The sequence below is a fragment of the Pseudophryne corroboree genome, chromosome 6 (genome assembly GCF_028390025.1).
Source record: "Pseudophryne corroboree isolate aPseCor3 chromosome 6, aPseCor3.hap2, whole genome shotgun sequence".
Taxonomy (NCBI): Eukaryota; Metazoa; Chordata; class Amphibia; order Anura; family Myobatrachidae; genus Pseudophryne; species Pseudophryne corroboree.
The window spans coordinates 101332079-101359414 of record NC_086449.1 but is presented as its reverse complement, the minus strand read 5'-3'; the positions used below and the strand labels follow the sequence as shown (position 1 = coordinate 101359414).

General features: G+C 46.6%; 1 protein-coding gene across 4 annotated transcripts in view; it reads left to right on the top strand.

The window, feature by feature from the left end:
- The window catches only part of FGFR1 (fibroblast growth factor receptor 1), a 155101-nt gene that overhangs the window by 22299 nt on the left and 105466 nt on the right, over positions 1-27336 (top strand). For all 4 annotated transcript variants that reach the window (XM_063931546.1, XM_063931544.1, XM_063931547.1 and 1 more), the window contains exon 2: positions 11183-11348. In XM_063931546.1, the coding sequence (XP_063787616.1) occupies positions 11258-11348 (91 nt within the window). In that variant the 5' untranslated portion in view covers positions 11183-11257. The remainder of the gene's footprint in view (positions 1-11182; positions 11349-27336) is intronic.

Sequence of the window (27336 nt, the reverse complement as noted above, 5' to 3'; positions counted from 1 at the left end):
CGACGCGCCTAATTCGTACATTCGTACGCGATATCGTACTAATGTATGGCCAGCATTAGACCTGTTTTGTTTAGTTTTTTTCAATACTTAAATTGCCTTTGTATTGTTGCTTATGTAAAGCTTAGATCTTTATGAACATGTCATGTTTTGTAGGCAATGTCAAAAGTTTTAATATTGTCATTTTTGGTGATAAGTGACTAAAGAGGACATTTACTAAGCAGTGATAAGAGTGAAGAAGTGGCCCCATCAACCAATCAGCAGCTCTGTGTCATTTTATAGTATGCCAATTATAGATGTTATTTCAGTGCTGATTGGTTGCCATGGGCAACTTCTCCACTGGCTCACTTCTCTGCTCTTTTCACTGCTTAGTAAATGTCCCCCTAATAGTTCTATATTGGAGAACAAATGTTGCATTGCTTCATGAGGTGGAAGAAAATATTCCATTGTGTCTATGTTTCCAAATTTATAATGAAGAGCTTAAAATAAATACAATAAAAGTTCATCAAGATTATATATAAATAATAAATGCAGAAAATAACTCATATATTATACAAGCACCAAGGCTGACAACAAATGGGAGTCTGGGTAAACTACTCCCTCACAGAAGCTCATTTTGTAATGACTCTAAAGCCCTTGTTGTGTTTTTTTTTTTTTTTTAAATTGGCTGCTATATATTTGTTTTTTTTAAACATATATAGGGACCTAAATGTGTTTATTCATATCCGATTATAATATCCTATATAATTTTATACCCCAGAGAGTAGTAATGAAGTCACTGCTTTCCCCCTTCTCTGTCATGAGGTCTGCAAAGTATTTTTTTCCCCATTACAGTAATCGATTTATGTTTTAAAGAACAACTCTATAAGGTCTCCATGTGCTCTAGATTCCATACCGCATTTCGTTTTTCAAAATTCTTTTAAATTCTGATAGATCTAAATTAATACACAAGTTATAATGGGGAAAAGGTGCCCTGTGAAATGTTTAATTTTATTATTTTATGCTGTGTTTTTATTTTGTTCCCATTCCAGTTGAGATACAGTCCTGAGCTTGGAGCCAGTGGGTAACGCCGTCTTTATGTTGTGTTACCCAATAGAAGCCTACGGGCTTCTTTTCGCAATTCCAGTTGGTTCCCTCCCAGCACCCCCTGTGGCACACGCCTCACTCCGCACATGTGCAGAAAGTCTCCCGTGTCCTAAACCCGGATGTCCTTCTATCGCAAAGTACCACTCTTATTGTGAGAGTTGTCCTTCACGAAACTCATCGCATTTCTAGGTACAGTCTGGCGTTAGTATCGCACCACAACCATCACACATATGGGGGAAGGGATATCTGTGGCACATAATGCGCGCAGATACCACCAAACCCCATACAGCAGGACAATACATCTCCCTCTAGACCCGTAGGTGGGAGACTTATGACACCTTTCAGAGGGACAAAGTGGAGAAGTTGCCCATAGCAACCAACAAGCTTCTAGCTCAATTTATTAGACAGCTTGATAAATGATGGCTAGAAGCTGATTCGTTGTTTTGGGCAACTTCTCTATTTTCTCTTCTAAAGCTTTGATACATCCCCCCCTTAATGTTCCATCATTTTCTATGGGATGGACCTCTAGGGCTATTTAAGAAGGGCTAAAACTTTTTTCTTTGTCAGAAGCAAGGCCATGGAGGGGTCTCCTTATTCCTGCCCAGTGGGCTGTCTAATCCTTATCAAGTGGGCTGTCTAATCCTTCTCCAGTGGGCTGTCTAATCCCTCTCCAGTGGGCTGTCTAATCCCTCTCCAGTGGGCTGTCTAATCCCTCTCCAGTGGGCTTTCTAATCCCTCTCCAGTAGGCTGGAGCATGATGGCATCAGCACATATCAGTGTGACACAGAAGACTGATCTACTCCACACCAGACTGCAGGCTTTTCTTTACCAGGACAGTAGGTTTCCAGAATCTTTTCCAGGCTCAGGATGAATGATATATTGGTACTATAATTATTTTATTCTTGCTGCAATTTAGAACATATTTTAGTGGGGCCATGTCTGTAAATCATTATTTGTCACGTCTTACTTTTGAAAATAACTTCTCATGGCTTCACTTAGTGGTGCAGCTCTTCCAGGTTGTTTGGCTTTGGCAACGTGCGTGATGCCTGCCAGAGTACTATTCACCTTTAAAACCTGCTACGATTTCAGCATACTGTGCAGGCAGTTAGTCCAATTGCTCTTAACTTAGTTTCTCTGACGTCCTAAGTGGATGCTGGGGACTCCGTCAGGACCATGGGGATTAGCGGCTCCGCAGGAGACAGGGCACAAAACTAAAGCTTTAGGATCAGGTGGTGTGTACTGGCTCCTCCCCCTATGACCCTCCTCCAAGCCTCAGTTAGGTTTTTGTGCCCGTCCGAGCAGGGTGCAATCTAGGTGGCTCTCTTAAGGAGCTGCTTAGAAAAAGTTTTTAGGTTTCTTATTTTCAGTGAGTCCTGCTGGCAACAGGCTCACTGCATCGAGGGACTTAGGGGAGAGAAGTTCAACTCACCTGCGTGCAGGATGGATTGGCTTCTTAGGCTACTGGACACCATTAGCTCCAGAGGGAGTCGGAACACAGGTCTCACCCTGGGGTTCGTCCCGGAGCCGCGCCGCCGACCCCCCTTGCAGATGCTGAAGATTGAAGGTCCAGAAACCGGCGGCAGAAGGCTTTTCAGTCTTCATGAAGGTAGCGCACAGCACTGCAGCTGTGCGCCATTGTTGTCACACACTTCACACCAACGGTCACGGAGGGTGCAGGGCGTTGCTGGGGGCGCCCTGGGCAGCAATGTATAATACCTTATTCTGGCTAAAAATACATCACATATAGCCCCTGGAGGCTATATGGATGTATTTAACCCCTGCCAGGTCTCAGAAAAACGGGAGAAGAAGCCCGCCGAAAAGGGGGCGGGGCCTATTCTCCTCAGCACACAGCGCCATTTTCCCTCACAGAAAGGCTGGTGGGAAGGCTCCCAGGCTCTCCCCTGCACTGCACTACAGAAACAGGGTTAAAACAGAGAGGGGGGGCACTTATTTGGCGATATGTATATATATATTAAAATGCTATAAGGGAAAAACACTTATATAAAGGTTGTCCCTGTATAATATAGCGTTTTTGGTGTGTGCTGGCAAACTCTCCCTCTGTCTCCCCAAAGGGCTAGTGGGGTCCTGTCCTCTATCAGAGCATTCCCTGTGTGTGTGCTGTGTGTCGGTACTTGTGTGTCGACATGTATGAGGACGATGTTGGTGAGGAGGCGGAGCAATTGCCGGTAATGGTGATGTCACTCTCTAGGGAGTCGACACCGGAATGGATGGCTTATTTAAGGAATTACGTGATAATGTCAACACGCTGCAAGGTCGGTTGACGACATGAGACGGCCGGCAAACCAATTAGTACCTGTCCAGGCGTCTAAAACACCGTCAGGGGCGTTAAAACGTCCTTTTACCTCAGTCGGTCGACACAGACACAGACACGGACACTAACTTAGTGTTCACTCTAGGTGTCTTTCACAGGGCGCTGCGCCCTGCCCCTTTTTTAGACACCTGAATGCCGCCCTGCCCATTTGTGTGCGCCCTCCCGCCCCGCACTTTGCTGCCCGCCGGACCCCGCCAAGCCACCGGACACATTACTGCAGTAATCCAGTGTGCTTAATCACAGTCACACTGTCTCCCTGCATGAGAGACAGAGACCTCCGCGGCCCGCCCCGTCTGTACCGCCCCATCTGTCCCGCCCACCTCGTCCGTCCCGCCCGCCCACCTCGTCCGTCCTTAGTTGTCAGCCGCCGCATCTCCCCTCCTCTGCGAGAGACAGGAGGGCTGGGTTTGCCTCTCCCGCCGAGGCAAACCCAGCCCTCCCTCCTCTCTGTGTGCATGGCCAGACACCCGCGGGCAGCCCCCATCTCCCACCAGCCAGTGCCACTGGCCAGCGTACCCATCTACCGGAGTGTGACCCTCAGCTGCCAGAGTGTGAGTAAGTAGATACACACAAAGTAATGAACATGTATTTTAATGCATTGCCATATCCTGCCCCCACCCCCTGCATGTGACCCCATTTACCCCCAGCCTTTGTGTGTGGCACACTTTACCCCCCTCACCCTGGTTTGTGCGCCCCCCCCCCCGTGTGTGTGACACCTTGTGCCCTCCTGCCCCCCCCCAACCCCCTGTGTGTGGCCCCACTACCCCTTGTCTTATGTGTGTGCGGAACCATCTACCCCCCCCCCCCTCCTCCTCCAATGTGTCTCAGTGCTTTCTACCTGGTGCAATGTTTCTCGGTGCTCTCTACCTGGTGCAATGTTTCTCGGTGCTCTCTACCTGGTGCAATGTTTCTCGGTGCTCTCTACCTGGTGCAATGTTTCTCGGTGCTCTCTACCTGGTGCAATGTTTCTCGGTGCTCTCTACCTGGTGCAATGTTTCTCGGTGCTCTCTACCTGGTGCAATGTTTCTCGGTGCTCTCTACCTGGTGCAATGTTTCTCGGTGCTCTCTACCTGGTGCAATGTTTCTCGGTGCTCTCTACCTGGTGCAATGTTTCTCGGTGCTCTCTACCTGGTGCAATGTTTCTCGGTGCTCTCTACCTGGTGCAATGTTTCTCAGTGCTCTCTACCTGGTGCAATGTTTCTCGGTGCTCTCTACCTGGTGCAATGTTTCTCGGTGCTCTCTACCTGGTGCAATGTTTCTCGGTGCTCTCTACCTGGTGCAATGTTTCTCAGTGCTCTCTACCTGGTGCAATGTTTCTCGGTGCTCTCTACCTGGTGCAATGTTTCTCGGTGCTCTCTACCTGGTGCAATGTTTCTCGGTGCTCTCTACCTGGTGCAGTGTGTCTCAGTGCTCTCTACCTGGTGCAGTGTGTCTCAGTGCTCTCTACCTGGTGCAGTGTGTCTCAGTGCTCTCTACCTGGTGCAGTGTGTCTCAGTGCTCTCTACCTGGCGCAATGTGTATAACGTGCTCTGCCTGGCGCAAAGTGTAGAATGTGCTCTGCCTGGCGCAATATGTATAACGTGCTCTACCTGTCGCAGTGTGTATAGGAGGTTCTACCTGGTGCAGTGTGTATTAGCTGCACTATTGTGTGGTGTAATGTGAATTGCCACTATTATGTGGCCATGCCCCTAACCCCACGAAAAACAACGCCCCTAAATTTTCGCCTTTGGCGCGCACTGCCCATTCTTTATCATGTGGGAATGGGAGGACCAAGCATTATAGTATGTACCTAATTTTGCCCTTCTAATTGAAAAATGTGCCCTCCCGAATGAAAAATGTGCCCTCCCGAATGAAAAATGTGCCCTACCCGTGATCAGCACCCTGCCCTAAAAAATTCCTAGAGTGAACACTACTGACTCCAGTGTCGACGGTGAAGAAACAAACGTATTTTCCTTTAGGGCCACACGTTACTTGTTAAGGGCAATGAAGGAGATGTTACATATTTCTGATACTACAAGTACCACAAAAAAGGGTATTATGTGGAGTGTGAAAAAACTACATGTGGTTTTTCCTGAATCAGATAAATTAAATGAAGTGTGTGATGATGCGTGGGTTTCCCCCGATAGAAAATTATTGGCGGTATACCCTTTCCCGCCAGAAGTTATGGCGCGTTGGGAAACACACCTTAGGGTGGATAAGGCGCTCACACGCTTATAAAAACAAGTGGCGTTACCGTCTCCAGATACGGACGCCCTCAAGGAGCCAACTGATAGGAGGTTGGAAAATATCCTAAAAAGTATATACACACATACTGGTGTTATACTGCGACCAGCGATCGCCTCAGCCTGGATGGGCAGCGCTGGGGTGGCTTGGTCGGATTCCCTGACTGGAAATATTGATACCCTTGACAGGGACAGTATTTTATTGACTATAGAGTATTTAAAAGATGCATTTCTATATATGCGAAACTCTGGCATCAAGAGTAAGTGCGATGTCCATATCTGCCAGACGATGTTTCTGGACACGACAGTGGTCAGGTGATGCAGATTCCAAACGGCACATGGAAGTATTGCCGTATAAAGGGGAGGAGTTATTTGGGGTCGGTCCATCGGACCTGGTGGCCACGGCAACAGCTAGAAAATCCACCTTTTTTACCCCAAGTCACATCTCAGCAGAAAAAGACAGTCTTTTCAGCCTCAGTCCTTTCGTCCCCATAATATCTGCCCAGGGATAGAGGTAAGGGAAGAAGACTGCAGCAGGCAGCCCATTCCCAGGAACAGAAGCCTTCCACCGCTTCTGCCAAGTCCTCAGCATGACGCTGGGGCCGTACAAACAGGTGCGGTGGGGGGTCGTCTCAAGAGTTTCAGCACGCAGTGGGCTCACTCGCAAGTGGACCCCTTGATCCTACAAGTAGTATCCCAGGGGTACAGATTGGAAATTCGAGACGTCTCCCCCTCGCAGGTTCCTGAAGTTTGCTTTACCAACGTCTACCTCCGACAGGGAGGCAGTATTGGAAACAATTCACAAGCTGTATTCCCAGCAGGTGATAATCAAAGTACCCCTCCTACAACAAGTAAAGGGGTATTATTCCACACTATATTGTGGTACTGAAGCCAGACGGCTCGGTGAGACCTATTCTAAATGGAGTCACTCAGAGCAGTGATAGCGAACCAGGAAGAAGGGGACTATATGGTGTCCTTGGACATCAAGGATGCTTACCTCCATGTCCAAATTTGCCCTTCTCACAAAGGGTACCTCAGGTTCGTGGTACAAAACTGTCACTATCAGTTTCAGACGCTGCCGTTTGGATTGTCCACGGCACCCCGGGTCTTTACCAAGGTAATGGCCGAAATGATGATTCTTCTTCAAAGAAAAGGCGTCTTAATTATCCCTTACTTGGACGATCTCCTGATAAGGGCAAGGTCCAGAGAACAGTTGGAGGTCTGAGTAGCACTATCTCAAGTAGTTCTACGACAGCACGGGTGGATTCTAAATATTCCAAAATCGCAGCTGTCTCCGACGACACGTCAGCTGTCCCTAGGGATGATTCTGGACACAGTCCAGAAAAAGGTGTTTCTCCCGGAGGAGAAAGCCAGGGAGTTATCCGAGCTAGTCAGGAACCTCCAAAAACCAGGAAAAGTGTCAGTGCATCATTGCACAAGGGTCCTGGGAAAAATGGTGGCTTCTTACGAAGCGATTCCATTCGGCAGATTTCACGCAAGAACTTTTCAGTGGGATCTGCTGGACAAATGGTCCGGATCGCATCTTCAGATGCATCAGCGGATAACCCTGTCTCCAAGGACAAGGGTGTCTCTTCTGTGGTGGCTGCAGAGTGCTCATCTACTAAAGTGCCACAGTTATGCATTCAGGACTGGGTCCTGGTGACCACGGATTCCAGCTTGAAAGGCTGGGGAGCAGTCACACAGGGAAAAAATTTTCCAGGGAGTGTGATCAAGTCTGGGGACTTCTCTCCGCATAAATATACTGGAGCTAAGAGCAATTTACAATGCTCTAAGCTTAGCAAGACCTCTGCTTCAAGGTCAGCCGGTATTGATCCAGTGGGACAACATCACGGCAGTCGCCCACGTAAACAGACAGGGCGGCACAAGAAGCAGGAGGACAATGGCAGAAACTGCAAGGATTCTTCGCTGGGCGAAAAATCATGTGATAGCACTGTCAGCAGTTTTCATTCCGGGAGTGGACAACTGGGAAGCAGACTTCCTCAGCACGACCTCCACCCGGGAGAGTGGGGACTTCATCGAGAAGTTGTTTCCACATGATTGTGCACCGTTGGGAAAGACCAAAGGTGGACATGATGGCGTCCCGCCTGAACAAACAACTGGACAGGTATTGCGCCAGGTCAAGAGACCCTCAGGAAATAGCTGTGGACGTTCTGGTAACACCATGGGTGTACCAGTCGGTGTATGTGTTCCCTCCTCTGCTTCTCATACCAAAGGTACTGAGAATTATAAGACGTAGAGGAGTAAGAACTATACTCGTGGCTCCGGATGGGCCAAGAAGGACTTGGTACCCGGAACTTCATGAGATGCTCACAGAGGACTCAGGGCCTCTGCCGATAAGAAGGAACTTGCTTCAGCAAGTACCATGTCTGTTCCAAGACTTACCGCGGGTGCGTTTGACGGCATGGCGGTTGAACGCCGGATCCTAAGGGGAAAAAAAAAGGCATTCCGGAAGAGGTCATTCCTACCCTGGTCAAAGCCAGGAAGGAGGTGACCGCACAACATTATCACCACATGTGGCGAAAATATGTTGCGTGGTGTGAGGCCAGGAAGGCCCCACGAAGAAATTTCAACTCGGTCGATTCCTGCATTTCCTGCAAACAGGAGTGTCTATGGGCCTCAAATTGGGGTCCATTAAGGTTCAAATTTCGGCCCTGTCGATTTTCTTCCAGAAAGAATTGGCTTCAGTTCCTGAAGTCCAGAAATTTGACAAGGGAGTACTGCATATACAACCCCCTTTTGTGCCTCCAGTGGCACTGTGGGATCTCAACGTAGTCCTGGGATTCCTCAAATCACGTTGGTTTAATCCGCTCAAATCTGTGGATTTGAAATATCTCACATGGAAAGTGACCATGATGTTGGCCCTGGCCTCGGCCAGGCGAGTGTCAGAATTGGCGGCTTTGTCTCACAAAAGCCCATATCTGATTGTCCATTCGGACAGGGCAGAGCTGCGGACTCGTCCCCAGTTTCTCCCTAAGGTGGTGTCAGCGTTTCATCTGAACCAGCTTATTGTGGTACCTGCGGCTACTAGAGACTTGGAGGACTCCAAGTTGCTAGATGTTGTCAGGGCCCTGAAAATATAGATTTCCAGGACGGCTGGAGTCAGGAAAACTGACTTGCTGTTATCCTGTATGCACCCAAAAAACTGGGTGCTCTTGCTTCTAAGCAGACGATTGCTAGTTGAATGTGTAGTACAATTCAGCTTGCACATTCTGTGGCAGGACTGCCACAGCCAAAATATATAAATGCCCATTCCACAAGGAAGGTGGGCTCATCTTGGGCGACTGCCCGAGGGGTCTCGGCTTTACAACTTTGCCGAGCTGCTACTTGGTCAGGGGCACACCCTGGCTGAGGAGGACCTGGAGTTCTCTCACTCGGTGCTGCAGAGTCATCCGCACTCTCCCGCCCGTTTGGGAGCTTTGGTATAATCCCCATGGTCCTGACGGAGTCCCCAGCATCCACTTAGGACGTCAGAGAAAATAAGATTTTACTTACCGATAAATCTATTTCTCGTAGTCCGTAGTGGATGCTGGGCGCCCATCCCAAGTGCGGATTGTCTGCAATACTTGTACATAGTTATTGTTACAAAAAAATCGGGTTGTTATTGTTGTGAGCCGTCTGTTCAGAGGCTCCTACATTTGTCATACTGTTAACTGGGTTTAGATCACAAGTTATACGGTGTGATTGGTGTGGCTGGTATGAGTCTTACCCGGGATTCAAGATCCTTCCTTATTGTGTACGCTCGTCCGGGCACAGTATCCTAACTGAGGCTTGGAGGAGGGTCATAGGGGGAGGAGCCAGTACACACCACCTGATCCTAAAGCTTTAGTTTTGTGCCCTGTCTCCTGCGGAGCCGCTAATCCCCATGGTCCTGACGGAGTCCCCAGCATCCACTACGGACTACGAGAAATAGATTTATCGGTAAGTAAAATCTTATTTTCATTGGTTGGCGGTTAGCATAACGATCGCCGACGAACCCCATTTCAACTAACCATAAGCTAGAAAGCAGCTCCTTTTAAGGAGAGGAGGCTTCTGGGACAATACATTGTTCATGTCTACCCTTCGTGCATCTGATACCCACTGGTATCTCAGAGCATTATACAGGTCAGTGGGAGAGTATAATAATTTTCCCTTGTGTGGTTTTCATCTCTTACTTTTTTTTATCTTCTTTTCAATACTCTCTTCGACGGCACCAAATCCCTCGGTTTTCTGCCGTCTTGATCCTTATTTCAGTATCATCTGCTGACGCAGATATGTTTATATATCATGCAATTGTCCTATATTGTCTTAAATTGTAAGTCACTGTTTTCTTGTTTTGCTTATTTGTTTATATACTCTGTAATTGGGCGCTGCAGAACCCATGTGGTGCCATATAAATAATGTATAATAAAATGTGTTGGGGATTTTCAGGTTAGTTATTTGGGGCCATATGTAAAGTCCATGTGATAAGTCCCTCACAAATGCTTATCATGCACATGGCACTAACCAGAAGGAATGTCTCCTAAATAAGAATTGCTTATTTACAAATGAATATTGTCAGACATATTTTCTGTGTTCCATTTGCATTGTAGCAGTACTACCATGCTGGTGGTCCAGATACTGCCCTGTATCCCTTAGAATACCTGATCCTGTATGAACTACAGTATAAAGGGGGGTACTCACGGAGAGATCCATGCTTAAAATCTAAGCAATCTGACTAGATTGCTTAGATTTTAAGCACAGATCATTCGTGTGTACCCCCCTCAGCGATAGCGATGCGTGGCCCCGCACATCGCTATCGCCGGTACTAGATTGGCCTGCATGCAGGCTCAATCTAGCACGTCGCTCATGTCACCCGCTGGGTGAAATGAGCGCCCCCCCCGTCCTCACCCGCATCGCTCAGCCCACATCGCGCTGTGCTGAGCGGCGGTAGAGATGTGTGCTGAGCGGTACGCTCAGCACACAGCTCTCCCGTGTATATGGGCCTTAAATCAGTAACTGCGACACACAATGTTCAGCCTGATGTTAAACTCTAATAAAATCTAATTTAACTGACATGTTGTCATAGCAAATAATATGATGCATGATAACCCAATATATGCAAATTAGTCTCTCCGTGTTCCCGGGTCGGTGCTGCATTGAAGCATAGCGAATCTTCCAAGCTTTACAAAAAAAAATAAAAAAAATCTTGTCATAGAAGCAGTCACATGTCTGTTCTTCTACTTTGTCTTTAAAAGGTATAATCATCGTAATTTATTTCCTGTCTGTTCTTCATCTGGCATCTTTACCCACACTGCCTTATAGGCTTGTTCATATGAATGGTCTCTGGCTTCTTTTATGCATGTGCTTTCAGTTGTTAGCATGCTAGGAGACACAGAGACACAGCCTGTTGCAAAAAATGATCATGGGTTTGGCTTTAGCACCCACCCTGACATATAGATGCCAGGATGTTGGCTTACTTAGTCCTCCTCCACATGCAACTGATATACATATAGGTTAGATAATTCCAAGTATCCTGCTGGTAACTTTATTTTCTTTTCATTATCAGGCGCAGAGTAAGCCTCGTCTCCCCTCGACACTGGAGACCTCATGGATTCCCGCGGCCTGCACTAGCCGAGCTGGGATGTTCTCTGGAAGGTCCTTGTTCCTCTGGGGTGTCCTGCTTGGTGCTGCTCTCTCAGCTGCCCGGCCCCCTTCCACCTTGCCGGACCAAGGTAGGACATCTGTTGGCGTGATGGGATGTCGTTTTGTTTTTCCTGTGTGTGAATAAGCTGTGTCATTTAAAATTGAGATTCAGGAACAAGAAGTAGCCATCCTGGAGATATGATCTTATCAGCTTTCAGTTTTTTTGTTTTTTGTAAAACCCCTCCTTTAGTTACCTGTTCATGACGGTGCATAGTGCACGCATTTCTATGCAAACTGCCCACCTATTTCTATTCAATAGAGATAAATGCAACCTTGTCCCTGGTAGCTGACAAAAACTGTATGTAGCAAAGCAGGTTGCCAGCCCCGAGGCTCACATAATCCAGCACAGATATCCTGTTCTGCCTTTGTCCTGAAGAAGGACATGTCTTCCTTTCCATAGCCTCCGGGTGTCTGCACTCATCTTCTGTGTAAACATATCACATACCTCTCTGGCAGTCTGTTGTACATGTTCCAGGACACAGCCCCAGGTTACTGATTGCTGTATGCACCTATACAGATAGAATTTCATGCAAACACTTACTAATGGGGGCACAGAATGTGGGAAGAGAAATAAAAATAGTATTGTAAAAAAAAAAAAAAAAAATGGTATGTTTATGGATAAACTGACAGAAGAGGATCTTATAGTAAGATGTTCCTATGATCTATATTCATTATTACTCCATGAATAGGTTTATATAATATATACATTTTCAGCTGGTTATCTATATGAATGTTTTTTAAACCATGCAACTAGCCCCTCCTAAAACGCAAGTCATAATGGGTCTCTTTCCTGCACATAGCATAGATTTATTATTATTTATTTATTAACAGTTCTCATATAGCGCAGCAAATTCCATTGCACTTTACAATTGGAAACAACAGTGATAAAACAAAACTGGGTAATAGCAGTGAAAGAGGTAGGAAGGCTCTGCTTGCAAGCTTACAATCTATAGGAAGCCATGCTGTATATGACCTTACGAGAGGTGTTGACATCGCTCAAACTGGGTATACACTATACAATTATCTGTCTGGTTGGAATGAAAATCTGGTAATGGATGAGAGCAAATGACAATAAACCTTTTGCTCCCAAATACTGGAAAATGGACAAAACCTGTCCATGACTTAACCAATTTGTATTAACGGCAGTTTTTGTCCAGTTTTCAGTGTTTGGGAGAAAATGGTCAATTGTCATTTGCTCTCGTCCATTACCAGATTTTCATTCCAACCAGCCAGATAATTGTGTAGTGTATGTCCAGCTTTAGGTGTAATAGGTCCTACACACTGGGCGACATGAGTGAAAGATATTAATGATCTTGTTCATTAATGAACGAGATACCGTTCATATTAGCAGTCTTCTGCCACCTGATACTTATTCCAGTGTCATCTGCTGATGTAACTATGTTTATTTACCCTGTACTTGTCCTATACTGTCATCAACTGTAAGTTGATGGTTTCCTGATTGATTATTTGTTTATGTACTCTGTAATTGGGCGCTGCGGAACCCTTGTGGCGCCATATAAATAAAGGAGGATAATAATATCTTTCAGTGTGGAGGCACCAGCGATTAATGATGCACGGCCCCGCACTCGTTCATCGCTGGTGCCCCATCGCTTGTGCATGCAGGCCAATATAGACTATCTCGTCCGTATTTGCCTGCACTGCTATGGAGCCGGGTGACGGGGGGAAGTGAAGTCACATCACTCCCCCCCCCCCCCCCCCCCCCGCCACCGGGTCGCCCGTCGGCCGTATCCGCCATCGTCCAGCTCTGCGGCGCATCGCGCAGTGTGTAGGGCCCTTTAGTCATAGCATGGCTGCCTCCTATGTGGGAGTAGGCATCTAGTACACAAAGAAGGATACATGTTAAACCTTCTAAAGAGTGGAGAAGTTGCCCATTGCAATTAATCATTTTTCAACTACAATTTAAAAAATGTACTTGATAAATTCTAACTGAAGCAGGATTGGTTGCTATGGGCAACATCTCCAATTGTAATAAACCTTCTAAAGAATAGACCGTTCCCCGTAAGTAAGTTGATGGATTTTTCTTCTGGCTACCATGTTAAACCTTTCTGTTCTTGTTTTTTTTCTTTTTTTTTCTTGGGTAACTCTGTATTTTGAGATTGGCATTTCAGATCATGATATTATTATACCCATGGGACATTTGGAGAGGAAGGAACGTTCCAGTAATCTCGATTGCTTGTATATAATGCATTCTTCCGGCAGTCCTCGGGTGTATAGAACATCTGGTTTATCTCTTCTGGAACTCTTCTCTATAAATCAGTAGTAGCACCTCACCTACAGAGCTTCAATGTAAAATTGCATAATCCCTAATACTCCAGTCAGTTGTATAACACTTGGGTGCTTCTCAGCATATTAACATTTTTAGATGATGCTTCAACTTTCCTGAAAAATCTCCTTCTCTGCCCAACGAGTTAAAGTAAGACCGTTCCTGTCACCCTCTTACATCCTGGTTACATGGTAGCTTCTTCTCTAGATCACTAGACTGTTATTTGTTCTCCTGTGGTGGATGTATACCTGAGCTATTTTCACCACTTAGTTTTAAACTCCAAATAATTGTTTTATACATAAATAAAATAGGATAAACTTTTAAGACTTAAACAAACATGTATACACAAGTAGCTGTATTTGGAATAAATGTACATTTTTGGGTGTAAATGTAGAAGCCTGCGAGTTACAGAAACTCACATTTTTTACTATTTATCCATTAAATTTAAAGCAATGATAACTGAAAGGCAAAAATTTACTCTTTTGAAATCTAGTGTCTATTTACTAAGCCTTGAGGAGAGCTAAAGTGGATGAAGATAAAGTACCAGCCAATCCGCTCCTAACTGCCGGGTCACAGGCTGGGTTTGAAAAATGACAGTTAGAGGCTGATTGGTTGGTACTCTGTTCACTTTTTCTTCCTCCAAGGCTTAAGGCCAGTACTCACCGGCAGATGTGGGGAGAGATGTGAACCACTCAGCACACATCTCTCCCCCCGCTCAGCACAGCAATGGGGGGGGGGGGCGCTCATTTCACCTAGCGGGTGAAGTGAGCTGCCTGCTAGATTGGCCTGCATGCCAATCTAGCACCAGCGTTAGCGCGCTATCGCTGTGAGGGGTACACACGGAGTGATCGCTGCTTAAAATCTAAGCAATCTAGTCAGGATATAGTGATACACAATCATGAGCACAGTCATGGGTTCTAAATCCTTGCACTGCACCAGTTAAAGGTTTGCACCTTTAAAACAGATTACTGAGTCTTAGCACGAGATGTTGTCCGGTCAGCGCTCACTGGGGACAGTCTGAACCTGAGTGTGAAGATTTACTTCTCTATAACATTTTAACTTTGAGTAGTTATTATATATACTATTCCACCTACAGCAACTGGAGTGTAACATTCTGTTGTACAATATCAACTCTGTGAACCTTGTTATGAACATGTAAACCACAAAACCTAAAATACTACCTTATATAAAAAAGGATTTCGGTAACATTTGCACATAGATTTATTGCTGGAAAATGTAAAAGTTTGAAAACTATGTTGAGAGAATGATGATGTGTGTATGTGTGAGCACTAGTCCTTATCAGCAGTCTCTGACATAGGAGGCCTAGGTGTTTATCTGTAGGCTTATAGGCAGGATGTTGGTGTGCATAAGATAACAAACTTCCTCCCACTGCAATCACAATTCTTATTCAAACATCTTAAGTTCCAATAAGCTCCTGAAGTTATTTGAGAATGTTGTTAATGTATAATAAGTGTTTTGAAATGAACATTGCTACATTTTTATTACATTTATATCTGATAGGACATGCGGATATCACAAAAATATGAATTTCACTTAATATTTTAGTTATGTATTCATATAGGATGAAATAGTTTTATGGTGTAGTGTTGTACTGTATGTGGATTATTGGGACATACGGCCTATTCAGAGATGCGTGCAAACCCCATGGTTTACATACATCTCAGATGTTATGTGATCTGCACATGTACAGGTCTGTTTCTGTGACGATGGTCGCAGTGCCCCCTAAGCAGCAGCTGAGGCCCTCTGGGGGCAGGGAAGGGGAGGTGATGGCCTGCGTTTCAGAAATTGAGGATTTCTGAATTTCTGCCCCCTTCCTTAGCTGTGGATCACAGAAGCCGACTAGAGGTGTTTATTTACACAAGACGCCTCCTTTGCCATATTTTTGCTCAGCCGTTGTGTACAAAGTGGCAGCGGCTGTGCAATACGTACATCTCTGATTCGGGCCCATAGTACCGTATATACTCGAGTATAAGCCGACTTTTTCAGCACATTTTTCTATGCTGAAAAAGCCCCCCTCGGCTTATACTCGAGTCAAGTTGTCAACGGCTGCAGCAGACGCCGTGGGCTGTGTGGGCGTCCGCTGCAGCCGGCTCCAGGGACAGACACTAGAGGTCATTATTGACCTCTAGTGTCTGTGCGGCGTTGCTATGGGAGAGACGTCATGACGTCTCTCCCATAGACATGATCGGGTGCCGGGAAGCGGGCGGCCAGACGGAGCGGCGGCCAGACGGAGCGGGTGGACAGACGGAGCGGCGGCCAGACGGAGCGGAGCAGCGCAGCAGCAGAAGAAGCGGTCGGGAAGCAGGAGCGGGGCAGTGGTAAGTATTGTTTTAGTGTGTGTTTTGTGTGTTTGTAAGCGGCAACGAGGGCACAGTAACAGGGGGCAAAGAAAGGGGGCACAATTACTGAGGGCAAAGAAAGAGGGGTCATAACTACTGGGGGCAATGAAAGAGGGGGCACAACTACTGGGGGCAAAGAAAGAGAGGGCATAACTACTGGGGGCAATGAAAGAGGGGGCACAACTACTGGGGGCAAAGAAGAGGCATAACTACTGGGGGCAAAGCAGCGGGGGCATGTTTTTATCTGGCACTGTGGGGAGATATATGTCACTGGGGGTATATGTGGCACTGGGGGCACAACCCTAGCAACAAGCATTACCCCCTGGCAACAAGCATAACACCTACCGCATGAAACCCCTGGCAACGAGCATGACACCCTGAGCATGAAAACCCCCGGCACCGTGCATTTCCCACCCTAGGCTTATACTCGAGTCAGTAATTTTCCCAGTTTTTTGTGGTATAATTAGGTGCCTCGGCTTATATTCGGGTCGACTTATACTCGAGTATATACGGTAACTGCTGGACGAATTTTGCTTTTGAGATGGCTCAGTATCATTCATATTGTAAAGTATCTATACACATAATAAAATTGTAAGGGTTGTGTCCATACAAACCAATTTTTGGGGAGAAATATACTTCTAGGAGCTAAGATTAAAAAAAAAAATCTGAATTTTTACCTGTTCGTTCCGGCATTACGCAGAAAGTACTGGATGAATGTGGATCGTGTTTTTTTTTTTTTTTTTTTTTTTTAACTATTTCACAGGTTCTCAAACTCGGTCCTCAGGCCCCTCACAGTGCCTGTTTTGCAGGTAACCCAGCAGGTGCACAGGTGTATTAATTACTCACAGACGCATTTTAAAAGGTCTACAGGTGGAGCTAATTAATTCACTTGTGATTCTGTGAGGAGACCTGCAAAACATGCACTGTGTGGGGTCCTGAGGACAGAGTTTGAGAACCTGTGAACTATTGTATAGCTTAGTAACCTATTATTGTTATTATCCTTTATATGGCGCCACAAGGGTTCCACAGTGCCCAATTACAGAGTACATATGCACATAATCAAAGCAGGAAAACAACTTACAGTTGACGACAATATAGGACAAGTACAGGGTAAATAAACATAGCTACTGCAGCAGATGACACTGGAATAAGTATCAGGTGGCAGAAGACTGCTGAATTTGGTGCAGTTGAAGATTATTAAAGTAAGAAAAAGGATAAGCACATGAGGGAAGAGGGCTCTACTCGTGAGAGCTTACATTCTAAAGGGTAGACAGACAGGGGGGACGCAGACGGGATACATAGAGAGCGTGGAACAGAGGGTTATAATGAGATTTGGCTGGGTTTGTATGAAGAAGTGGGTCTTGAGAGCCCGTTTGAAGTTTTGTAGAGAGGTGGAGAGTCTGAGGGGGAGAGGTAGGGAATTCCAGAGAAATGGAGCAGCACGTGAAAAATCTTGAAGGTAGGAGATAGTAATCAGTAGGCAGGATAGTTGGCGTGCATTAGCAGAGCGAAGAGGACGGGTGGGAGTGTAAAGGGAGATAAGGTCAGAGATGTAGATGGGAGACGAGTGGGTGAGGGCTATGTAAGTGAGTGTGAGAAGCTTGAAATGGATTCTGAATGGGAAGTGGAGCCAGTGAAGGTCTTGTAAGAGAGGAGAGTGGACGTAGTGCATTTGGGGGGTAATTCCAAGTTGATCGCAGCAGGAATATTTTTAGCAGTTGGGCAAAACCATGTGCACTGCAGGGGAGGCAGATATAACATTTGCAGAGAGAGTAAAGGGGGGTACTCACAGAGCGATCGCTGCTTAAAATCTAAGCAATCTGACTAGATTGCTTAGATTTTAAGCACGATCGCTCCGTGTGTAGCCCCCTCAGCGATAGCGATGCGCAGCCCCGCGCATCGCTATCGCTGCTTTTAGATTGGCCTGCATGCAGGCCAATCTAGCGGGTCGCTCACTTCACCCGCTGGGTGAAGTGAGCGGCCCCCCCGTCTCCCCCCGCACGCTCAGCACAGATCGCGCTGTGCTGAGCGCCGGGAGAGATGTGTGCTGAGCGGTTCGCTCAGCACACATCTCTCTGACATCGGCCAGTGAGTACTGGCCTTTAGATTTGGGTGTGGTGAGTTCAATCTGCAATCTAAATTGCAGTGTAAAAATAAAGCAGCCAGTATTTACCCTGCACAGAAACAAAATAACCCACCAAAATCTAACTCTCTCTGCAAATGTTATATCTGCCCCCCCCCCCCCCCCCCTGCAGTGCACATGGTTTTGCCCAACTGCTAAAAAATTTCCTGCTGCGATCAACTTGGAATTACCCCCTTGGTGAGGTAAATGAGCCGGGCAGCAGCATTGAGGGTAGATTGGAGTGGAGAGAGGTATTAGTCAGGAATGCCAGTCAGTATGAGATTACAGTAGTCCAGTCTGGAGATGTTCCAGTGAGTGGATAAGAGTCTTAGTAGAATCCTGGGTCAGAAAGGGTCTGATCCTGGAAATATTTTTTAGATGAAAAAGGCAGGTTTGCGAGAGGTGCTGAATGTGTGGTTTGAAGGAGAGGGAGGAGTCAAGGATTACTCCAAGACATTGCACTTGGGGGCTAGAGGAGATAGTTTTGCCATCAATAGATAATGAGATTGTAGGAGGTGAGGTTATGCGGAAGGGAAGGTGATCAGCTCGGTCTGACATGTTAAGTTTAAGAAAGCACTGGGACATCCAAACAGAGATAGCAGAGAGATAGTTGGAGATACCAGTGAGGAGAGCAGAGGAGAGGTCTGGAGAGGAAAGATAGATTTGAGTGTCATCAGCATACAGATGATATTGGAAACCAAAAGAACTAATGAGCTTACCTAGTGAGGACGTATAGAGACTAGAAAAGAAGAGGACCAAGGACAGAACCTTGGGGTACACCTACAGTTAGTGGAAGTGATGGGGAGGTGGAGCCATGAGAGGAGACAGAGAATAAACAGTCAGAGAGGTAGGAAGACAGCCAAGAGAGGGCAGTATCTTGCAGACCAATGGAGTGAAGGATTTGCAGTAGGAGAGGGTGGTCCACAGTGTCAAAAGCAGCAGAGAGATCAAGAAGAATAAGTAGAGAGTAGTGTCCCTTAGATTTAGCAACATGGAGGTCATTGCATACTTTTGTAAGGGCAGTTGCAGTGGAGTGGAGAGGACGGAAGCCAGACTGGAATAGGTCAAGCAGTGAGTGTGAGGAAAGAAAGGAAGTAAGGCGGTTGTAGACAATATGCTCAAGGAGTTTGGAGGCAAACGGGAGGAGAGAGATGGGTCGGTAGTTGGAGAGAGTGTTTGGATCAAGGGTAGGTTTTTTTAAGAATAGGAGAGATGAGTGCATGATTGAAGGCAGAGGGGACAGTGCCTAATGAGAGGGAGAGATTGAGAAGGTGGGGAAGATGAGAACAGGCAGAAGGAGAAAGGTAGGTAGCAGAGGAGGCGTGAGGGGGATAGGGTCAAGTGGGGAGGTGGTGAGGGGGCAGGAACGAATGAGGGCCATGACTTCCTCACCAGATGTATGGGAGAACGATGTCAGAGTTGGTGAGAGGGATGGGGAGGGGTGGGAGGAGGCTGGTTGCTGATGGTCTGGTGTGATGTGATATCCTCACGTATGGAGTCAATTTTAGATGTGAAGTAAGTGTCAAAGTCAAGAGCAGAGAGTGAGGAAGGGAGACGAGGTGGCGATGGGCAGAGTAGTGAGTTGAGAGTGGCAAAGAGGCGCAGGGGGTTATGTATGATCTCGATGGAACATCAGGAAGAGGAGCAATAATGGAAAACCAGACGCTTCACAATTGGCGCACTGAAAGTTGGTGTTCCAATCATGCTTCTGCGGAAATTGACTCCGCCCAAGTTGTGCAATGGAACCCGACTTAAAGTGACTGCTCTGCAGAGGAACCTAATTGAGGCAGAGATTCTAATGGGATGTGGCGCAGGTGAGACTGTGTTTATACCACGTATTCCCCTTATCCCTAACAATTTTCCTTTTCAATTCATGCGCCTGCAGTTTACTGTAAGTGTCTGCACACTATAACGATCAACAAGTCACAGGGGCAAATGCTGAGGACTGCAGGCGTAGATCTCAGGACCAGCTGCTTTTCTCATGGGCAGCTTTACGTGGCTTGCTCATGAGTTAGAAACCCCAAGCATCTCTTGAAGGAAAAACTGCAGAAAATGTAAAAAAAAAAAATTGTGATCAGTGTGTACAATATAAAATATACATCCTAATATTAGATGTTACTACTGTCTCTGTAGAATTAGTTCCATGGAGCAATAACGCACATCCACGCAAGCGAATCCGCGGGCAAACGCTAGTAATTTATTAAGAAAGGAGGGAAAGTAGGTTCTAAAAATGTAAAAATGTTTATTTTAAAATGTGGTAAGATGGTATTTTTTTTCTTCTTCTTTGCATTCTAAAAGCAAGGTATGTTGTCAGTATAATCTATATTAAAGTGTTATTTAGTTGTCATTTGTGTTGCCAAACAATTAATTTTTTTTTTTTTTTAAATATAATTGTGTAGCTGCAATCCAGTTACATACTTGGAATTGTTATTAGAACTTGCCTTTCTCTGAGTTTCGTGACTCTTGGCAGTGTCCATAAATGGCATCATTTGTTGTAGGAAGAAGTAAACTATTTCTGATGTGTCACATGTAGAAAGGGTGTAGCGACCTTTTAGGGCAACTCACAAACTTTTTGTATCAAAATTGTATACATTTTATTTTAAGAGGAGTATTAAGAAAATATTTTGTTTGTAGAGATGGTTTGAGAAACCACCGTGTGTGAGCCTAACTTAACGCCATATCTACAATCTATAGGTTAAACTTATTTTCTGACGTGAATATACTTTTGCTGTTCGTGTATGGTCTGTGGATTACTATAATTTATGTTTTATATTTTATCTTTAGCAGTATGCCTGACTTCTTACTCCTCATGTCTCAGCTTGTGTTTAGAATGAAGGGTCTGTCTCACACACTGGGAGAGGAAGTAGATTAACATACATAAACAGTGATTTTGACCCGCACACTTCATTAGCCAAAGGGGCCAGCAACATTTTTGTGATGCCTTAAACAAGAGGGACTGAAGAAGCTTTTGTGTCTGGGCTTGTGGGGAAGGGGGAAGGGGGGAGTGCCTGCTTCACAAGAGGGGTGAGGGGCAAAAATCACACTTTAGTAAAGCAGAAGGTCAGAGGCCAACTGGAACAGCTGGGGCCCTATCCCTCCACCCCCCCTTTCAGGAATTAATCCCTCTTCTGAGGAATAAAATCTTTACTCACCCAAGTTGAAAATATAAAGCACTCACCCATGTAACACCTTCCTGACATTTTTTTTCTTCTTTTCTCTATCGTCCTTGTGGATGCTGGGGTTCCTGAAAGGACCATGGGGAATAGCGGCTCCGCAGGAGACAGGGCACAAAAAGTAAAGCTTTCCGATCAGGTGGTGTGCACTGGCTCCTCCCCCTATGACCCTCCTCCAGACTCCAGTTAGATTTTTGTGCCCGGCCGAGAAGGGTGCAATCTAGGTGGCTCTCCTAAAGAGCTGCTTAGAGAAAGTTTAGCTTAGGTTTTTTATTTTACAGTGAGTCCTGCTGGCAACAGGATCACTGCAACGAGGGACTTAGGGGAGAAGGAGTGAACTCACCTGCGTGCAGGATGGATTGGCTTCTTGGCTACTGGACATCAGCTCCAGAGGGACGATCACAGGTACAGCCTGGATGGTCACCGGAGCCGCGCCGCCGGCCCCCTTGCAGATGCTGAAGTAAGAAGAGGTCCAGAATCGGCGGCTGAAGACTCCTGCAGTCTTCTAAAGGTAGCGCACAGCACTGCAGCTGTGCGCCATTTTCCTCTCAGCACACTTCACACGGCAGTCACTGAGGGTGCAGGGCGCTGGGAGGGGGGCGCCCTGGGAGGCAAATGAAAACCTTTTTTGGCGAAAAATACCTCACATATAGCCCCCAGAGGCTATATGGAGATATTTAACCCCTGCCAAGATTCACTAAATAGCGGGAGACGAGCCCGCCGAAAAAGGGGCGGGGCCTATCTCCTCAGCACACAGCGCCATTTTCTCTCACAGAAAGCCTGGAGAGAAGGCTCCCAGGCTCTCCCCTGCACTGCACTACAGAAACAGGGTTAAAACAGAGAGGGGGGGCACTGATTTTGGCGATATTGAGATATATATAAAGATGCTATAAGGGAAAACACTTATATAAGGTTGTCCCTATATAATTATAGCGTTTTGGTGTGTGCTGGCAAACTCTCCCTCTGTCTCCCCAAAGGGCTAGTGTGGGTCCTGTCCTCTGTCAGAGCATTCCCGGTGTGTGTGCTGTGTGTCGGTACGTGTGTGTCGACATGTATGAGGACGATGTTGGTGAGGAGGCGGAGAAATTGCCTGTAATGGTGATGTCACTCTCTAGGGAGTCGACACCGGAATGGATGGCTTATTTAGGGAATTACGTGAGAATGTCAACACGCTGCAAGGTCGGTTGACGACGTGAGACGGCCGACAAACTATTAGTACCGGTCCAGGCGTCTCAGAAACACCGTCAGGGGCGTTAAAAACGCCCATTTACCTCAGTCGGTCGACACAGACACAGACACGGACACTGAATCCAGTGTCGACGGTGAATAAACAAACGTATTTCTCATTAGGGCCACACGTTAAGGGCAATGAAGGAGGTGTTGCATATTTCTGATACTACAAGTACCACAAAAAAGGGTATTATGTGGGAGTGAAAAAACTACCTGTAGTTTTTCCTGAATCAGATAAAATAAAATGAAGTGTGTGATGATGCGTGGGGTTACCTCGATAGCAAATATTGGCGTTATACCCTTTCCCGCCAGAAATTAGGGCGCGTTGGGAAACACCCCTTAGGGTGATAAGGCGCTCACACGCTTATCAAGTGGCGTTACCGTCTCCAGATACGGCCGCCCTCAAGGAGCCAGCTGATAGGAAGCTGGAAAGATATCCTAAAAAGTATATACACACATACGGTGGTTATACTGCGACCAGCGATCGCCATCAGCCTGGAGATGCAGTGCTGGGTTGGCTTGGTCGGATTCCCTGACTGAAAATATTTTATTCATATAGAGCATTTAATAGGATGCATTCTATATATATGTACGTGAGATGCACAGAGGGATATTTGCTCTCTGGCATCAAGATAAGTACGTTGTCCATATCACCCAGAAGATGTCATGGACACGACAGTGGTCAGGTGATACAGATCCCATACGGCACATGGAAGTATTGCCGTATAAAGGGAAGGAGTTAGTTGGGGTCGGTCCATCGGACCTGGGGACCACGGCAACAGCTGGGAAATCCAACCTTTTTACCCCAAGTTACATCTCAGCTGAAAAAGACACCGTCTTTTCAGCCTCAATCCTTCCTTTCCCATGAGGGCATGCAGGCAAAAGGCCAGTCATATCTGCCCAGACATAGAGGTAAGGGAAGTAGACTGCAGCAGGCAGCCCCTTCCCAGGAAAAGAAGCCCTCCACCGCGTCTGCCAAGTCCTCAGCATGACGCTGGGGCCATGCAAGCGGACTCAAGGTGGGGGGGTAGTCTCAAGAGTCTCAGCGCGCAGTGGGATCACTCGCAGGTTGACCCCTAGATAGTACAAGTATTATCCCAGGGGTACAGATTGGAGAGTCGAGACATCTTCTCCTCGCAGGTTTCTGAAGTCTGCTTTACCAACGGCTCCCTCCGACAGGGAGGCAGCATTGGAAACAATTCACAAGCTGTATATCCAGCAGGTGATAATCAAAGTACCCCTCCTACAACAAGGAAAAGGGTATTATTTTTCCACACTATATTGTGGTACTGACGCCAGACGGCTTGGTGAGACATAGTCTAAACTGAAATCTTTGAACACTTACATAAAAGGTTCAAATCGAGATGGAGTCACTCAGAGCAGTGATAGCGAACCGGAAAAAAGGGGACTATATGGTGTCCCTGGACATCAAGGATTACCTCCATGTCCAAATTTGCCCTTCTCAACAAGGGTACCTCTGGTTCGTGGTACAGAACTGTCAATATCAGTTTCAGACGATGCCGTTTGAATTATCCACGGCACCCCGGGCCTTTTACCAAGGTAATGGCCGAAAAGATGTTTCTTCAAAGAAAAAAGGCATCTAAATTATCCCTTACTTGGACGATATCCTGAAAAGGGCAAGTTCCAGAGAACAGTTGGAGGTCGGAAGAGCACTATCTAAAGTAGTTCTACGACAGCACGACTGGATTCTAAATATTCCAAGAATCGCAGCTGTTTTCCGACGATACGTCTGCTGTTCCTAGGAATGATTCTGGGCATAGTCCAGAAAAAGGTGTTCCTCCGGGAGGAAAAAGCCAAGGAGTTATTCGACCTAGTCAGAAACCTCCTAAAACCAGGCCAAGTATCAGTGCATCAATGCACAGGAGTCCTGGGAAAAATGGTGGCTTCTTACGAAGCGATTCCATTCGGCAGATCTCAGGGGATTTGCTGGACGAATGGTCCGGATCGCATTTTCAGATGCATCAGCGGATAATCCTGTCTCCAAGGACAAGGGTGTCTCTTCTGTGGGGGCTGCAGAGTGCTCATCTTTTAGAGGGCAGCACACTCAGCATTCAGGACTGTGTTCTGGGGACCACGGATACCAGCCTGAGAGGCTGGGGAGTAGTCACACAGGGAAAAAATTTCCAAGGAAGTGTGGTCAAGTCTGGAGACTTCTCTCCACATGAATATACTGGAGCTAAGGGCAATTTACAATGCTCTGAGCCTAGGAAGACTCCTGCTTCAAAGTCAACCGGTGCTGATCCAGTAGGACATCATCATGGCGGTCGCCCACGTTATCAGACGGGGCGACACAAGAAGCAGGAGGGCAATGACAGCAAGGATTCTTCGCTGGGCGGAAAATCATGTGATAACACTGTCAGCAGTGTTCATTCCGGGAGTGGGCAACTGGGAAGATTTTCTCAGCATAAATGAATTCCACCCGGAAAAGTGGAAACTTAATCTGGAAGTTTCCACATGATTGTAAACCGTTGGGAAAGACCAAAGGTGGTTATGATGGCGTCCCACCTGAAGCGCCAGGTCAAGAGACACTCAGGCAATAGCTGGGACGCTCTGGTAACACCGTCGGTGTACCAGTCGGTGTATGTGTTCCATCCTCTGCTTTTCATACCCAATGTATTGAAAATGATAGGAAGGAGAGGAGTAAGAACTATACTCGTGGCTCCGGTTTGGCCAAGAAGGACTTGGTTCCCGGAACTTCAAGAGATACTAAGAAGGGTCTTGATTCGGCAAGAACCGTGTCTGTTCCGGGACTTACCGCAGCTGCGTTGACGCCAAGGCGGGTGAACGCCGGATCCTAAGGGAAAGAGGCATTCCGGAAGAGGTCATCCCTACCCTGGTCAGAGCCAGGAAGGAGGTGACCGCACAACATTATCACCACTTAGGTGAAAATATGTGCCAGGGTGTGAGTCCAGGAAGGCTCCACGGAAGAATTTCAACTAGGTTAATTTCTACATTTCCTGCAAACAGGAGTGTCTATGGGTCTCAAATTGGGTCCATTAAGGTTCAAATTTCGGCCTGTTGATTTTCTTCCAGAAAGAAATTGGCTTCAGTTCCTGAAGTCCAGAAGTTGTTAAGGGAGTACTGCATATACAGCCCCTTTGATGTCTCCAGTGGCACTGGGCGATCTCAACGTAGTTTTGGGATTCCTAAAAAATCACATTGGTTTAAACAACTCAAATCTGTGGATTTGATATATCTCACATGGAAAATGACCATGCTGTTGGTCCTGGCCTCGGCCAGGCGAGTGTCAGAATTGGCGGCTTTATCTCACAAAGCCATATCTGATTGTCCATTCGGACAGAGCAAAGCTGCGGACTCGTCCCCAGTTTCTCCTTAAGGTGGTGTCAGCGTTTCACCTGAACCAGCTTATTGTGGTACCTGCGGCTACTAGGGACTTGGAGGACTCCAAGTTGCTGGATGTTATCAGGGCCCTGAAAATATAGTTTCCAGGTTGGCTGGAGTCAGGAAATCTGACTTGCTGTTTATCCTGTATGCACCCAACAATGCTGGGTGCTTCTGCTTCTAAGCAGTCGATTGCTCGTGGGATTGGTAGCACAATTCAACTTGCACATTCTGTGGCAGGCCTGCCACAGTCTAAATCTGTTAAGGCCCATTCCACAAGGAAGGTGGGCTCATCTTGGGCGGCTGCCCGAGGGGTCTCGGCATTACAACTTTGCCGAGCAGCTACGTGGTCGGGGGAGAACACGTTTGTAAAATTCTACAAATTTGATACCCTGGCAAAAGAGGACCTGGAGTTCTCTCATTCGGTGCTGCAGAGTCATCCGCACTCTCCCGCCCGTTTGGGAGCTTTGGTATAATCCCCATGGTCCTTTCAGGAACCCCAGCATCCACAAGGACGATAGAGAAAATAAGAATTTACTTACCGATAATTCTATTTCTCGGAGTCCGTAGTGGATGCTGGGCGCCCATCCCAAGTGCGGATTATCTGCAATACTTGTACATAGTTATTGCTAACTAAATCGGGTTATTGTTGTTGTGAGCCATCTTTTCAGAGGCTCCGCTGTTATCATACTGTTAACTGGGTTCAGATCACAGGTTGTACAGTGTGATTGGTGTGGCTGGTATGAGTCTTACCCGGGATTCAAAATTCCTCCCTTATTGTGTACGCTCGTCCGGGCACAGTACCTAACTGGAGTCTGGAGGAGGGTCATAGGGGGAGGAGCCAGTGCACACCACCTGATCGGAAAGCTTTACTTTTTGTGCCCTGTCTCCTGCGGAGCCGCTATTCCCCATGGTCCATTCAGGAACCCCAGCATCCACTACGGACTCCGAGAAATAGAATTATCGGTAAGTAAATTCTTATTTTAAGTCAACTATTTCCTATCCAAAGTTTACTAATTCTATGTGATTATAATTGCTGGTCTTTGCATGTCATTTTGTGCCGATAATAATAATTTTAATAATTTTATTTATATAATGCTCTTTCTTCAGCAGGACTGAAGGCGCTTTATGACACAACCGAAGAATTGTGCCATTTTAGCAAAAGTTACAAGGCCTAAAGAGCATCTGTTACCCATACAAATGCAGACAGTTTTTGGTCTGATACAAAATTAATTCATGTGCAGCCAATCAGTTCATGAGGCACCAGTGATGTCACTAGCGCTGACTCAATCTGAATGGCTGACGGTGCTCTTTAAAACAATGGGCCTAATTCCGCCATTTAGGGGAAAGGAGGAGGCCAGGGTTGCACAGAGATTTCCTGGCCTCTGCGACGGGCTGTTTGCGCGGTACCATGGGCAGGGCCAGATTAACAATGAGGCGGATGGAGCTGCAGCTCCAGGCACCCCATAAAAAATAGGTCTTCCG